At 41.3% G+C, this 15726-nt stretch overlaps 1 protein-coding gene across 2 annotated transcripts in view; it reads right to left on the reverse strand.

Moving 5' to 3' along the window:
- The window catches only part of LOC117248548 (zinc finger matrin-type protein 4), a 73975-nt gene that overhangs the window by 7243 nt on the left and 51006 nt on the right, over positions 1 to 15726 (reverse strand). Inside the window, exon 7 of one of the 2 annotated variants that reach the window (XM_033613737.2) lies at positions 6878 to 6979. The exons of the other annotated variant lie outside the window; for it this stretch is intronic. Coding sequence (XP_033469628.1) covers positions 6878 to 6979 — 102 coding nt within the window. The remainder of the gene's footprint in view (positions 1 to 6877; positions 6980 to 15726) is intronic. 2 annotated transcript variants of the gene reach the window in all.

Consider the following 15726-nt stretch of genomic DNA (forward strand, 5'->3'; position numbering starts at 1 on the left):
AGCACACCCGCAACCCCCAACAGGATAAGTGGTTACAGAAAATGAATGAAGATACACGAGGTGAAGCGATCCTGAGACCCATGGTCATGCCATTCATCTGCCGCCATGAACTCATGTTGCAGCATGATAATGCACGGTCCCATGTTGTAACGATCCGCTGTCTATCTCTCCTCCTCTCTGCTGAGCTCCTGTGTGTGTGAATAAGAGGTGGAACACCACACACACAAGCCATTAATGAAAGTAATGGTAATTTGGTAATTATCAAAGTTATGAGCAATCACTGTCATCTAAGGCAGATGCTGTTTCATCACAGAGATAGACAGCGGTACAGAACTGATGTCAACTGCACTCACTACAACACTGCAATGCAAAAAAAGCCCTGTGGGCAAACGGCCAGTATATTAATGTAGCCTAATCTGTGCCGAGGAAGTATAGACAAATACAATTAACAGTCAACAGAATACAGTTCACTTGGGGAACTTAGGCATGGCTGCACCAAAGCAACGAACACTGGAGAATGCTCTCTTAAAGGGACAGAGAAATTCCCTCAAGATGGTGAGAAGGCCAGAAAGATTACAGAGGATTTTTTTATATATATATACAGTACAGGCCAAAAGTTTGGACACACCTTCTCATTCAATGCGTTTTCTTTATTTTCATGACTATTTACATTGTAGATTCTCACTGAAGGCATCAAAACTATGAATGAACACATGTGGAGTTATGTACTTAACAAAAAAAGGTGAAATAACTGAAAACATGTTTTATATTCTAGTTTCTTCAAAATAGCCACCCTTTGCTCTGATTACTGCTTTGCACACTCTTGGCATTCTCTCCATGAGCTTCAAGAGGTAGTCACCTGAAATGGTTTCCACTTCACAGGTGTGCCTTATCAGGGTTAATTAGTGGAATTTCTTGCTTTATCAATGGGGTTGGGACCATCAGTTGTGTTGTGCAGAAGTCAGGTTAATACACAGCCGACAGCCCTATTGGACAACTGTTAAAATTCATATTATGGCAAGAACCAATCAGCTAACTAAAGAAAAACGAGTGGCCATCATTACTTTAAGAAATGAAGGTCAGTCAGTCCGGAAAATTGCAAAAACTTTAAATGTGTCCCCAAGTGGAGTCGCAAAAACCATCAAGCGCTACAACGAAACTGGCACACATGAGGACCGACCCAGGAAAGGAAGACCAAGAGTCACCTCTGCTTCTGAGGATAAGTTCATCCGAGTCACCAGCCTCAGAAATCGCAAGTTAACAGCAGCTCAGATCAGAGACCAGATGAATGCCACACAGAGTTCTAGCAGCAGACCCATCTCTAGAACAGCTGTTAAGAGGAGACTGCGCCAATCAGGCCTTCATGGTCAAATAGCTGCTAGGAAACCACTGCTAAGGAGAGGCAACAAGCAGAAGAGATTTGTTTGGGCCAAGAAACACAAGGAATGGACATTAGACCAGTGGAAATCTGTGCTTTGGTCTGATGAGTCCAAATTTGAGATCTTTGGTTCCAACCGCCGTGTCTTTGTGAGACGCAGAAAAGGTGAACGGATGGATTCCACATGCCTGGTTCCCACTGTGAAGCATGGAGGAGGAGGTGTGATGGTGTGGGGGTGTTTTGCTGGTGACACTGTTGGGGATTTATTCAAAATTGAAGGCACACTGAACCAGCATGGCTACCACAGCATCCTGCAGCGACATGCCATCCCATCTGGTTTGCGTTTAGTTGGACGATCATTTATTTTTCAACAGGACAATGACCCCAAACACACCTCCAGGCTGTGTAAGGGCTATTTGACCAAGAAGGAGAGTGGAGTGCTGCGGCAGATGACCTGGCCTCCACAGTCACCGGACCTGAACCCAATCGAGATGGTTTGGGGTGAGCTGGACTGCAGAGTGAAGGCAAAGGGGCCAACAAGTGCTAAACACCTCTGGGAACTCCTTCAAGACTGTTGGAAAACCATTTCAGGTGACTACCTCTTGAAGCTCATGGAGAGAATGCCAAGAGTGTGCAAAGCAGTAATCAGAGCAAAGGGTGGCTATTTTGAAGAAACTAGAATATAAAACATGTTTTCAGTTATTTCACCTTTTTTTGTTAAGTACATAACTCCACATGTGTTCATTCATAGTTTTGATGCCTTCAGTGAGAATCTACAATGTAAATAGTCATGAAAATAAAGAAAACGCATTGAATGAGAAGGTGTGTCCAAACTTTTGGCCTGTACTGTATATATATATACACCTTTTCTAGTTTGTAAAAATGTATTGAAGTACCATTAAGGAACACCTGGATGAAGGGATTTTTTTCTGAATGCATTGCAGAGCTATTCAGTTGTCAAGTATGACTCAAGGCCTACACTGGAGTGATTTTGAGTACTTGAAGTGTGCGCCATGCAACTGTATTATCTGGGAACACAGAAGTATCGGATCGGGGCTTGGTAACAGCAGGTACTCAATATTAAATGACTGAGATGCTCTGGATTGGCGTGTACAACAGCGCGTTCTAACTTCTCAATTTTCAGCAACTTCAGAGCCATTGAAGAGTGGGCCAACATTTCACAGGCTAAAGACTAAAAATTGCATTTGTAGCAGCAGTCATGTTAAAATCATAAAATGTCTTTAAGATCAAGCTACACATGTTTGAGTGGCCTTTTATTGTGACCATCCCAAGGCAAATCTGTTGCTGATGCTGTTTAATGAGCATCTTGATATTCCACACCTGTCGGGTGGATGGATTATCTTGGCAAAGGAGGAGTGCTAATAGGATTTTCAGTTTGAACAAAATTACAGAGAGATGAGCCTTTCTTGTGCACAGAAAAAGTCTAAGATCTTTTATTTCAACTCATGAAAAATGGCAGCAGAAACAGAAGTGTTGCATTTAGCCTGTATTTTTGTTGCGTGTTGATAAGTAGATTGTCAAATTAATAGTTTCAGAACTTTGTAGAAGCAGCAGGGAGCCTTCATCATGCCAGAAGAAATCTGTTGCCTTAGACTCAGTGCTATATGTTTGTCACAAAGTCGTTCAAAAACATAAATTTGAACTTGGTGATTCCAGCTGCCACTCCTCCCACTGTAACCTGTCACATTGTTTGGAAAACATCCCCTGATTGGGCTGTTTCTATGGGAATGGCATGGTGAAAAGAGCCATGGGACAGTTTTGACTGTGTAGTGACCCAGTATTTTCTTGTATTTTGCATGCATATTCATACCTTTCACAAACTTTTCACATCTATCTACACTGACACTATTATTAGTATGTGTGCATTGTACAATTAACAATTTGGATGCAGTCAGTGTCTGAGCAGGACGGAAGATGAGGAGGAGGGCAGAAAAGGTGACAGAGCCAAGGAAAGTGCAATGCAGGGAAGATGATGTTGGTCTGAGCGTTAATAAACTAATCCAATAATCTGTCCCAGGGCCACACATGTGGGATGTGAGATATAGAAGGATGTGAGAGCGAGGGCAGAGAGAGTGCATGTGCCTCTGTGTGTCCGAGGGAGGTGTTTGCGAGGATGTGAAGGTCACCTTGGCACGCTGTGCGTATGTGTGTGCCAGGTAAACGCAGTCTGGCAGTTGCTAAGGGAGCAGAACTGTGAGTCATAATTTAGGCATGATGACCCCCCCCCTCACTGCCCTCACCTTATTAACATCACAGACGACGATGCTTGGGGCGATGTGTGAGTGCAAACAAAAAAACGCGCATTTGTGTGATTTTGTGCGAAGGGCGTGAGGGGAACACAAGGACAGTTGCCTTTGGGGCAGATGAGGAGAGCCTAAGGCATAAGCCTGTGTGTGTGCGCGTGTTCAGGTGTGAGAGAGGAGGTGTGTGAGAGGAGAGCGACCTGCACCAGTCCTGAATTAACCTTTCCCCTTGCCTCAAGCAGGGAGAGGATGCACACACACACACACACTCTGCCATGTTACACACACACATACATGCAGCAAGCCCGTCCTATTATCTGGTCGATAGCTCAACCATTTGCATTCAGAGTTACTTTACACTAAGCACTGTAATCTCTCACACTCGCTGCCACCCTCTCTTCCTCTCTCTGCCTCTCCCTCTTAAATGTGCATTAGTTTGTTGTGTAGTTTGTGTGTATGTGTCCTCTGTGATACTGATGCTGAATAATTACCAGGGTGAGTAGGCTAAATGGATTGTCCCGAACCTCACCATCCTACCCTTGGGGCCTGCGTTAACATCAGCATCAGCATCACACACACACACTCATACGCAAGCACACAGTATGCACATAAAGGCAGGCCAGAGGTCGGACATTGCATAACGACAAAGCACCCAGAGAGCAAAGGCCATACAATCCTAGTGAGCGATGCGAACATGAATAATATTATACGGGTGGTTAAAGCCACGCGGTGATTGGTCAGAGATACGACCCCGCTGACAGATCCCATCAAGTAAACTGCACTTTACTGGTTGCTTTTTCTCTCGTGGACTCCAAGGAGCTAATTAGTGCCCTTTCTTGTTTTGTTCTGTTGTTTTAATGCATGTACACTTGGACAAAAACTTTTCAGGCTGGTAATCATTGCATAAAAGCCACCATAGCCTTGAGGATATTCTGTACTGTGACTGAGGTCTCTAACAACACTTCTTATGGTTCAAACAAGGACTGGATGAAATGGCTTCAAATAATTTCTCTGTTTTTAGGCTACACCGCGATATACAACATATATCTAAATATTTTCATATTGTCTCTGCTGTTTGACTAAACCCTTTGATGCATATGATCATACAAGTGTGATCATTGTAGTTAACCCATCTGAATTTAGAGGGAACACAGCTTGTATATGACTTTTTAGAGGCTTTAATTTTGAAATTCCACATCAGCTTCCTGATATTGCCTGAGTGACACTCTGAGGAGGTGCACTGTCAGTTTGAAGTCAGATTGGTCTTTGTAAATGTGTTCAGCATTGCTTTTATACTGTCAGTGCTCACACAATCTTACTGTAATGCCTAGTATACTGTACATGTAACGCAGAACAATGTGGCGGCTAACTTGTCGTTTTCAATGTGGAGGCTGGCTCGACTGCAGTGTTCTGCACTTGGTGGTGTTTTAAGTGACAGATTTGTGGTGCTGCTACCTTTAGCATCAATCGGTTTGTTGCATATTTCGCAGAGGATAGTAGTCTGTTCTGCCTTCCTCAAACCAAATCACTGTCAGATAACAGATTCATTCGTGGATCTTCCTCCATTTTGAATAGATGTTAAAAATTGGTGTTAAACTGATAGGTGTGTTTGATCAGTTTCTGGGTGTTTGTGTGTGTGTGTGTGTGTGTGTGTGTGTGTGTGTGTGTGTGAGAGGAGGAGTGAGTCTCCTGCATGTAAACTTGACTTGCTTTTAATGCATAATTACTGAAATGGAATATCTCGACATGACAATATGTTCATTAGTCATATTGCACATAAAATTATATTTAAAAATTGAATACATTCGAAACATCGCCCACCTCTAGTTCAAGCTACTGAATATTGCTTATAGAAACAATGTTAAAGCAGTAAGCGACAGATCAGTATAATAGAGCCTGACTGATGAAACAGCATGTTAATATTATATAACTATTGGTATTCCATTTAATCATATTTTCTATTATATGTTGGAAGATATACAAAAAGCAATTGGCAGTGCATAAATGTTTTATAGACCCAGTGAGATGCATTTTATAGTTAATCTATAGTTGCTGCTATCATTTTTCATAATAACTTTGAAATAAAAACGGTCCTTGTCACAATACTTTACTTACATATTTTTTGGGATTCATATCTTGTATATATGTGTTGATCTGAAAACTGCAAAATAAGTAATATATTATTTACATATGCACATAACAATTATGCAAATAACCAACACATCAAGTTGCTGGTGTGTTGTACTGTTGCTGGCTTCCATGGAAACAAAACTAAAAGAAAGAAAAAAACAAATGTTAGAGAATAAAATAAACTTTCCATGAAGTAGTTGCTGCATTCACTGGGCAACACATCTGAATCTTACTTCTCCAAAGACAGGATCAAAGTATGCCAACTCCTGCTGCTATATTGCTATTTTATAATTTCTTATTTTTTATTGTCTCACCTTATATTGAAGCATAATGCACTCCTTTTACATGCATCTTATTCCTCTATTTTACTTGTAATTTCTCTCTCTATATACGTTGTATCACAGTATCCCTCTGGAGATCAATAAAGTGATTGTAATTTGGCAATGTCCTTCTGGTATATATACACATGTAACTTTTTAGAACTTGATTAAAAATGACCTCGTATATAAGCGCAGGCATACAGTCACCGCTGGGACCAGCCTGCCATCATCAGAACATTTGCCAGATTTTTTCAACAGCTGTACGGCTGGAAAAACCAATTCAGCTCCTCTCTGCTGACGGCCTTATGTTCATTCTTTAATTGTCACTTTTTTCAAACTAGTCATTAGTTTTTACTCGCAGTACTTGAGTCAGGAACCAAACTGAGGATTTAATATTCATCTATCTGGTTGAGTTCTGTCTGCTGCCCACTTGTGTCCCTGTCTGCTGGCCAGCTAAGTGCACTGGCTTAATTGCAACACTCTGTAAACTGCGAGAATGTTCTGCCAAGTTTATCTTGTTATATCTCCGCTGTTATCATCCCGTACAGGTCCAATTACAACAGGCAGTGTGTAGCAACTGTGTGGAGTCTGCAGCGTTTCAAATGACCCGCAGCTGACTGTGTATGAAGCAGATGCACGGAACAGATAAGTAGAGCTGGCAGAGAGATGCATCCAGCTGTTTAAAGAATAGACAAATCTGTTGTTGTTTTGTGATGACACATCCCTAATGCCAAACATCACGCACACATAAACATATATGCACCAACAGATGTAGATACACATACACAGTTTTCATGGATGTTTCTTCGGTGAGAGCTAATCCCCTGCCGCTGTCAGCCGTGCTTTCGTCTTCTCCGGAAAGCTCCTTACACAAGCCAAAGCTCATCCTGAGTGTGAAAGAACACACACACAACCCACAAAAATACGTACACACACACATACACACACACACACACACACACACACACACACACACACACACACACACACACACACACACGCACGCACTCAGCCAAAGTTAGGGTGGAAGATCTCACATCACTTTGGCAAAGTCTTGTCCAGTCCTGTAAACAACCCAGAGATATGAACGGAAAAGTCTCAATAGCCTCTTTTCCATAAGTACATTTCAGAATTTACACTCATGCACGCTCACATACACGTAGCTATACAAAAATATAAGCCACATTTGTGCAGCAGAACACTCCATAATCAGACAGCTTGTTCTTAAAGGAAGTAGACTTGGTAAAAACGTTTGTACTCATGCCATGTGCTGCACAAATAAACACAAATGCACACACACTAACACACACTTCATTCATAGGCCCTGTGTCCTCTTTTTCCCTAAACTTGCAATGCCTCAGAGGTTGTCTGGTCTTATGCTGCAGCCAGAGTGTGTGTATGAGTATTTACAGTCCTGTGTCAACAGAAAAGTGACACTTATACAGTGTGAAAGGAGCATTATTTGCTATCACATCATGCCCCCACACTACTCTGTGTTGCAGAGGCTACAATGTAATGCACACTGAGGTGGGAGCGGTTAGGGGATGTGAGTGAGAGTGACTGAGACTAAAGTGGTCTCTAACACATTCATGTACTCGTATTGTGTTTCACCTGAGTGACTGGGTGAAGGCAGAGGGAGTGAGGTCGATGAGATGGAACCTTTGGTCTTGTTCGATGTTTCCCTGAGGGATCGATCCAGTAGTGCACCAGAGCTGGCAAGACTTATTTCCAGTACCAGTGTTCACCCTCGCGGACTTAACAGAATTCAGCACGCGTTGGCAAAATAAGTCTGCGAGGGCTCAAAGCTGTCGCGCTGTAAAATCGCTGTTGCTTTGAGGGCTCTCTCATGGACTCTTTCACACTTTGTGCACACTGTAAGTCTGCAAACCTGCAGATGCTGCTTAAGGGAATTTCACACAATGCATAGCTTTGTAACATTAAAAATAGGGAAGGGCAACTTCTAAATACAGTCGTTAAAACAAAATTGCGCCTTTTTCTTTATATCCCATGAATATAACCATCTAAATGACATTTGTATGTTTATCACATGAATATAAAGTAAAGAAATGGACAGCTTTGTCATTTTCTGAATATTATTGACTGTTTCAAAAATACGCCACAGTTGTTTCATTACGAGGGCATTATCAATCCACTTTATGAGGGCGTCATCAACCACAGGTGCTTTCTCTGTACACTGTGCGCATTTGTTTCCTGTCTCCATCCCTCACACAGATCATTAGCAGCCATAAGCTTTGAGGAGACTGCGTTTTTCATTGAGAGAAAACTACTTTCTTTTTCTTGTCATGATTTTAATGCGCACTCAGTTCCAGCCTCAGGCAGACAGCTGGAAGCAGATGAGGCAAGTCTCATGGGAGTAAAGTTAGAAAAAAGTTTTTCCATATGCTGTCATGTGAAAATACCCAAGATGAACATGGTAAGTGGACTATTATTATTTATTCAGCATGTGTAAAGGAATTATTCTGTCCCAAGCTTTTTGAATCATATACATATAACCTGAACCATTTTTAAAATCAGGTTGTATCCTGCACATAAGGAGAAACTTTAATGATGTTTTTCTCTCTAATCTCAAACATGCACACACTACAAGATTGGAAAATAATGGTGCATCACACCCTACAGGATGTTATAAAGATTATCGTGCCAGAGGGAGCATGAATGCACCACACCATGACATCTCATGGGGAGCAGATGTAAACGAAGCAGTGTGACGTGAGGAGAACAAAAGCAAAAAGCTAAACATGTCTGGATGAAAAAAACGGTCAACATAGGTTGTGTATTCTTCAGCGAAAAGTTTAATATCTGCCAACAGTAGTAAGCTAGCTAACGTTAGCCTTAAGGGGTAGAATATTTACCATTGCTTTGGCAACACCATCAGCTCTGTACTGATGTAATCATCATTCTAATCATCCAGATTTTAAATCTTAAATCAATATCAAACATGTTCGAAATTATCGGGGCGGCTCTGATGAGCCTGCAAGCTGTTCGGGAGATGTAAAATCTGTAAACCTCTCACATCACCAGATAATCTGAGCCAACATCAGTACCGACTGGAGTTCTTCGCTTTTCGTCGAGAGTCTGGAGAATCTGGAATATATCGACCCACAACTCCTGTAGTTTGAGCCCGCCTTTAGAAATATGAGCTACTGAGAAAAGTCTAAGTGTTTAAGGCTGAGGGTGGACACTGAGCTCGGGGGGTGAAGTTCTTTTCAAAGTTGACTTCTGTCTCACAATCCTGCTTCCTCCCTTTCCAGTAAACCATTTGATAATCTATCTTTTACCCTCAGAAGCATCATGAGGTCCTTACCTGCCCTTACCTTACCTTACTAAAACTTAATTTCCTGTAAGACCAGAAACTCATTGTGCTACAAAACATCAGTATTACATCCTCTCATTCTGTTGACATCCCTGTGAACAGTCCTTAGAAAATTCCACTGCTGTGGAATAAGACCGAAGCCCAGCTCTGCACTTGTCTCCACCAAACGTCCTCCACTTCAGACCACTTCCCGTAAGCCTGTCTGAGAAGGTGGATGAGGGTTTTTCTCACCTCCTATCCAGTGACCTATCAGCACTACCCCTGTAAATCTCCCTGGTACCTCTCCCTCAGTCCGTCTCTCGCCACCCTCTATCCGTCGATGTCCCGTCAATCCATCCTCTCCATCCTAAGCAGCAAAGCCCTGCTGCTGTCAGCAGCAGCTTCACCTCAATGTACATTCCAAATCTGCTCCTTATCTCTCTAGCTCCACTTTTCACTTCAATTTAAGGAGATTTTCTCACAGCCGCAATTTTGTTTTTACTTTCTCCTTCTCTTTGCACCGTTTTGTCTCCAATCCATCCTGTTTCTGTCTGTGTCACTACATTTCTCCACATCCATCTGTCTCTCCTTATCAGTTTTATCTGTTGTTTGGCATTTCTATCCGTTTTTATTTGTTTCACCTCTGTCTCAAACATGATGTGTCTTTCTGTCTCCCTGCATCTCTCTTCCCATCTGTCTGTGTCTGTGGTGCATACTGTCTCTCTTGTGTCTATCAGTCTTGCTTACTTTCTCTTCTTCTCTCATAAACATGACTCTTTCAGTGTGTCTGCCCTCTTTTCCGCTTTGTGACAGTAAACCTGACAGGAGGAGAGAGTTATGTGGCACCCTTTTTTTCCATGATTTACAGCCTCTGTGCGGAGATATTATACATCACAACAATGACGCGCTTTAGGAGTTTAGCTGACGCTCTTATCCAGGCTGACTAAGAGTGAGTGAAGTGCTGTATTAGGCACTCAGTATCTTGCTTAGTGGCATGTGGTAGTTGATGGACACTTCCTTGGCAAACATCAGTTCTTAAACCCTTTGTCCTGTCCAAAAACAAAATACGATATATTTTCCTGCTTCTCAGCATCATCTCCTTCTGAATGTAATGATGCAGCTCCTTGTCTTGAAGTTTTGCTGAGAACTTTCTACCAAACTACACCTCACAAATGTCTATCTCTGCTAAGAAAAAAAAAATCACATGAACGTCTGTGTGGTACATGAAGTAATCTTTCAATTCTGTTTTTAAAGTTTTGAATCTTCTTTCTGGTGCTTCCACATCCATAAACCAAATTCCACTTTAAGTTCTGTTGTACTGATGTGAGCTGCTATCTCTGCACCACAGCAAATCACACTGACGCTCTTTGAATGAGCAGGAAGCATTCTGGGTAAGGGAAAAATGCATTTGGCTGATGGATTTCAGGTTAGACTTTGCCTTTAATATCTTAGGGTGTGCCATTTTCAGCCCAACCACAATTTCACCTCTGTATCTCACCTCAAGCTTTAGCGTCACACATTTGCACAAATTTAGCCTTTCATTTCCATGAGTCTTAACGGCAAAAATACATGGGACACACACACAGTGCCACAAGTCTGCTGGAGCATGCCTGCAGTAGATCTTGACAATTGAAATAAACTGAAGCTGCTACACTGACCTCAGAAGCTGTGCTTTACTTAGCTGGGTCCATTTTTTTCTTTCTCGCCTACATGTGGCTCTGTAGTCCTCCAACAGGTAAATACTACATAAAACTGTGTAAAAAAAAAACCCTAGTATATTCTGTTAAAAAATTATTAAATTGAATACCTCATTGTACCAGAGGCAGCACAGCAACCTTGTGGGTGTTCATACATTTCACATTAAAATAAATTAATCAAATAAATGCATGTTGTTGTTAATTAATTCAGTACCAATTAATGTAGCCTACGCTTTAAAACCCTGAATAACCAACTGCATTATCACTTTGAGAAACTCAATATACACACAGTAAAGCTGGCGCAACCCCATGCTGCAAAGACGGAGCCTGTGTGTCGTGTCACATCTGTGCCCCATGTATTTCTGCAGCTATATCATGAGCTGTGTCCTTAAACAAACCATTTTAAATAGAGTACTGTGAGTTAAAAACATATCTTAGAGGCACAGTTTACCCCAGAATCAATAATACATATTTTACCTATTACCTGTGTTGCTATTTATCAATCTAGACTGTTTTGGTGGTGTTATATTTACTAATGGATGAAAATAACAATATTTAAATGGTTCTGCTCAGCTGAAGAGGACACCCTTAATGTTTACACCTCTGTCACGAGCAGAATCTCTTGTCCATGAGTAGATGCATGCTTCCTATCCATGGTGATACAGTTGGTGGGTGTAGTTTGGTAGAAAGAAAATAGTTCCTATATGAAACTGCTCACAACAAGGTCTGTGGATTATTTTGCGTTACTGGCTTGTGATTTCTGGAAAGAGACATTGCTGTTGAGCTGTTTTAATGCTTTGAGCACCACAAGCCGAGTGCCATCTAGTTCCATTATATCTGAGAGAGACCAGTAGGGATTGGACAATATGCTTATTTCCTGATTCAAAAGTATCATGATACTTCGATGGCAATTTGATATATACTGTGATTTTTAAGTATTGTGATTCAGTATTCCCATTTATTTCTATTTTTGTTTACATTTTTAACACTAAAACATGAGGAAAAAGTTAAATCATACACCTTCTGAAACTCTAGGAGGGGCACAGAGGACGCTACAACCTGCCTGCTGCACCTCCTTCTTCAGCACCTAGACTCTCTGGGCCACTTTATCAGGATACTCTTCGTGGACTTCAGCTCTGCCTTCAATACCATCCAATGGCATCTGATGATCCAAACTACAACATCTCAACATCCCCCCTCGACTGATCAATCTCATCCACAACTTCCTCAGTAAGAGACTACAAGCTGTACGGGTAGGCTCAACCACATCACCTGCACTCACCACCAACACCGGAGCACCGCAGGGTTGTATGTTGAGTCCCTTCTTTTACACACTTTACACTAATGACTGTATCAACCCATCCCCCAGGACCACTTACCTCAAATATTCAGACGACACAGCCATCCTCGCCCTTCTCACAGACGACTCTGCCCTCGACTACCATAACACTGTCACACACTTCACCCAGTGGTGTGACAGTGACCACCTTCACCTCAACGTCACCAAAACAAAAGAATTAATAATCAGCCCTCCCTCCCCCCAGCACCCCATTATCATTAACAACCAAACAGTTGAAACAGTAGACAGCTTCAAATACCTCGGAATAACACTGGACAATAAACTCACCTTCGACCAGCACATCAGACATCCAGAAACGTAGTCAACAAAGACTATCAGTTATCCGTAAGCTTAAAGGACTCTATGTTGCTCCACATCTCCTGTTGTTACTGTACCGAAGCATTATTCAATCCATCCTACTGTACTGTTCTACCTGTTTCTATACCATGCTCTCTGTCAAAAACAGGACTAAACTCACACACATAACTGGCACTGCCACAAAAATCATCGGTCTTCCCACACCCAACCTCGCTGAACTTAATAACATGGCTATCACACGTATCGCAACCTCAATAGAACAGGACTCCACACACCCACTAAATGAACATCTTGCCCTGCTGCCCTCAGGACGCAGGTATACAGCACTGAGGTGCAGAAGGACCCGCTTCAGAAAAAAGCCTGATTCCCGCTGCCATAGCTGCTCTGATCAACAGGCCCCGTTGATTGTGTCATGTTTATATGCTGTATATATGTTGTTACTTTTTACGTGCTGCTCGCCAGTATGATATATTCTGATGGTGTCAGTGTTTGTATGTCATTGTTTTTCATGCTGAGTCCAACAAGTACAGTGCTGTGGAAAAGAATTTCCCCTTGGGGACAATAAAAACCAACCAACCAACCAACCACATCATGAGACATGTTTCCAGAAACAATGCGCTCAAATGTCAGTTAGTTTTTCTGACTGACCTGAGATTGCAGCAGCAACATATACTGCACAAAAAATTGGCAAATAAACTAATAACTGTTTTTATGGTCTGATTTTAACAATTTTATTCCAGTTAAATACTGTGACCTTAAACTGCTACATTTACTGGTGTAGAAGGCAAACATCTCTACAGCCGATAACTCCAACACTTGGCAACTCACACCAAAACGATCTAGGCTGGTAAACAGCACTATAGGTGAAAGGAAAAATATGTTGTCTTTGATTTGGGGGTGAACTGTCCCTTTAAGTTAATCAGTCTACAAGAGTCTTTATTAATCCCTAAGGGGAAATGTATTTTTTTCACCCTGTTGTCCATATACACACAGGCCAGAAATAGACACAGGACCCATACATGCATTAAAAGGAGAGATGTCCACACTCCATACTTGCTGTGTACGGGGACTCCGCTTCCCAAGCCAAGTCTGAACTTAAATTTGGCAATAAGACAAGATATTATTTGACAAACTTCCAAAACAAATCGTTTTTTTCTATATACTTGTGCAGAGATCTTTATTATTTCAAGATATTGATCCTAATTTCTGAAAAGTTTGCTCGGGTGCAGGTCAGTCTTGTTTTGTAAACCATAACCTGTGAAACTGACTACGTGACTGGGAGTCTTGTTATGATGAAAGCTTTTGCAGTGTGTGAATTAAGAGTATTGTACAGACAGAAGAGAAATATGATAATTAGTGTCAATATATATCACACACTGTATAGTATATGTAACATAAATGGTGATTCTCATATAAATAATACAAACCTTCTGCTCTTACTAATGATCAGTGGATATATGCATTTGAAATTTACCCTTGGCTAAAAGAAAATCTATCCTATTTGTTCATGTCTCGTCCTCCTTCTCTCTCTGCCTTTCTCATCCTTGTTATTGCCGCTGTTATTCTCACTACACCCACCACTCTCTAACAGTTAACTTGTTTGCTGAAGTTTGGTGTGTGCAGCCCAGACAAGTTATGCTCCAGGGCGGATAAATACAGACATTTCAGCTGAAGTGCTTCATCTCTCTAAAAAAAGACAAAAAAGGAGAAGAAGAAAAAGCCGCAACAACAAACTTATATCCTCAAGCAACCTTTTTATCTAACAAATACTCCATTCATAACACTTAATTACCATTAGATTGCTTCAAATACAAAGAGACACATATGTGCACATATGGCACAACACCGCCTGTAACCACGCTCGCGGCTATCTCATGGTAAATGCATGAAATGTAACTGTTCCATATCACTCTCTCTTCCTGCTGGTGAATATAATTTCCCTCACACCGACTGTGATTACATTTTCTCAGATCGCTAATGAAAATGATCAAATCTCATCGTGCGACCGCCATTCTTTATAATAAATAACCCTGTTTCCATTATGCCGCCTCCGTCTGCTCCACATCTCTTTATGTGGCTTATATGTGTGTTATGAATTAATTTATGGCACAGTCTGGGTGAATACTCAATTCTGATTGGCTGCAGGGAGTCCATTCATTTTTGATATGGGACACCTACTAACTAGTTTTAGTGAAAGTGTCTGGTCACTGTTCTAAATGAATGTGCTGGCTACATAATATCAGCCTGGATCTAAAATGAGTAATCGCAGCAACAGGGTCGCAGCCAAAGCATCCGATTACAATTTACTGCAGCACGCTAACAAGCTAACATCTGTTTACAACACTGAGCGTAGACCTTCAGTGCCTCATATACTTTTTAATGTGCCTCGGGTTTTAACAGATCTAGGGAAAACTGCATTTTCCTACTCTGCACAATGGCCATGAAATAATCTTCAAAAAGATCCAAAATCAGAAAACACTTGTATCTATTGATGAATTAAAGGACATCATAAACAATGTGGTGACAGAGACGTGCTTGTTTTTCTTAAGAGGCCACTATGTTTGAAGAGTTGTTGTTTTATTGTGGATTTTTATATTGACTGTTGTATTTCTTGCATTTTAAATGTGTTTTTATTGGCTGCTACCTTGGCCAGGTCTCTCCTGTTAAAGAGATTTTCAATCTCAATGGGACTTCCTGGTTAAATAAAGGTAAAGAATGTTGCTAGCCTAACTTTAGCTTTCTGGCTAATAGCTGAGCCAAAGGGTTATATGAGCTAGCGGACTAGAAATATCTAGAAACACCAAATTGTATCTAAGGTTTGTCCTATTTACTACAGTAGTAGGCTAAGCAATGTTTCCATTGCATAAGAACCTACCGTAATGGGATGGTAATGACTGTTCCAGGTATTAGCAGGGACTGCTGATAAACTAAGATGGCCCACTTTAGATTCATTTCCTGTAACTGTGT

This window comes from Epinephelus lanceolatus, chromosome 17, assembly GCF_041903045.1.
Source record: "Epinephelus lanceolatus isolate andai-2023 chromosome 17, ASM4190304v1, whole genome shotgun sequence".
NCBI classification, from domain to species: domain Eukaryota; kingdom Metazoa; phylum Chordata; class Actinopteri; order Perciformes; family Serranidae; genus Epinephelus; species Epinephelus lanceolatus.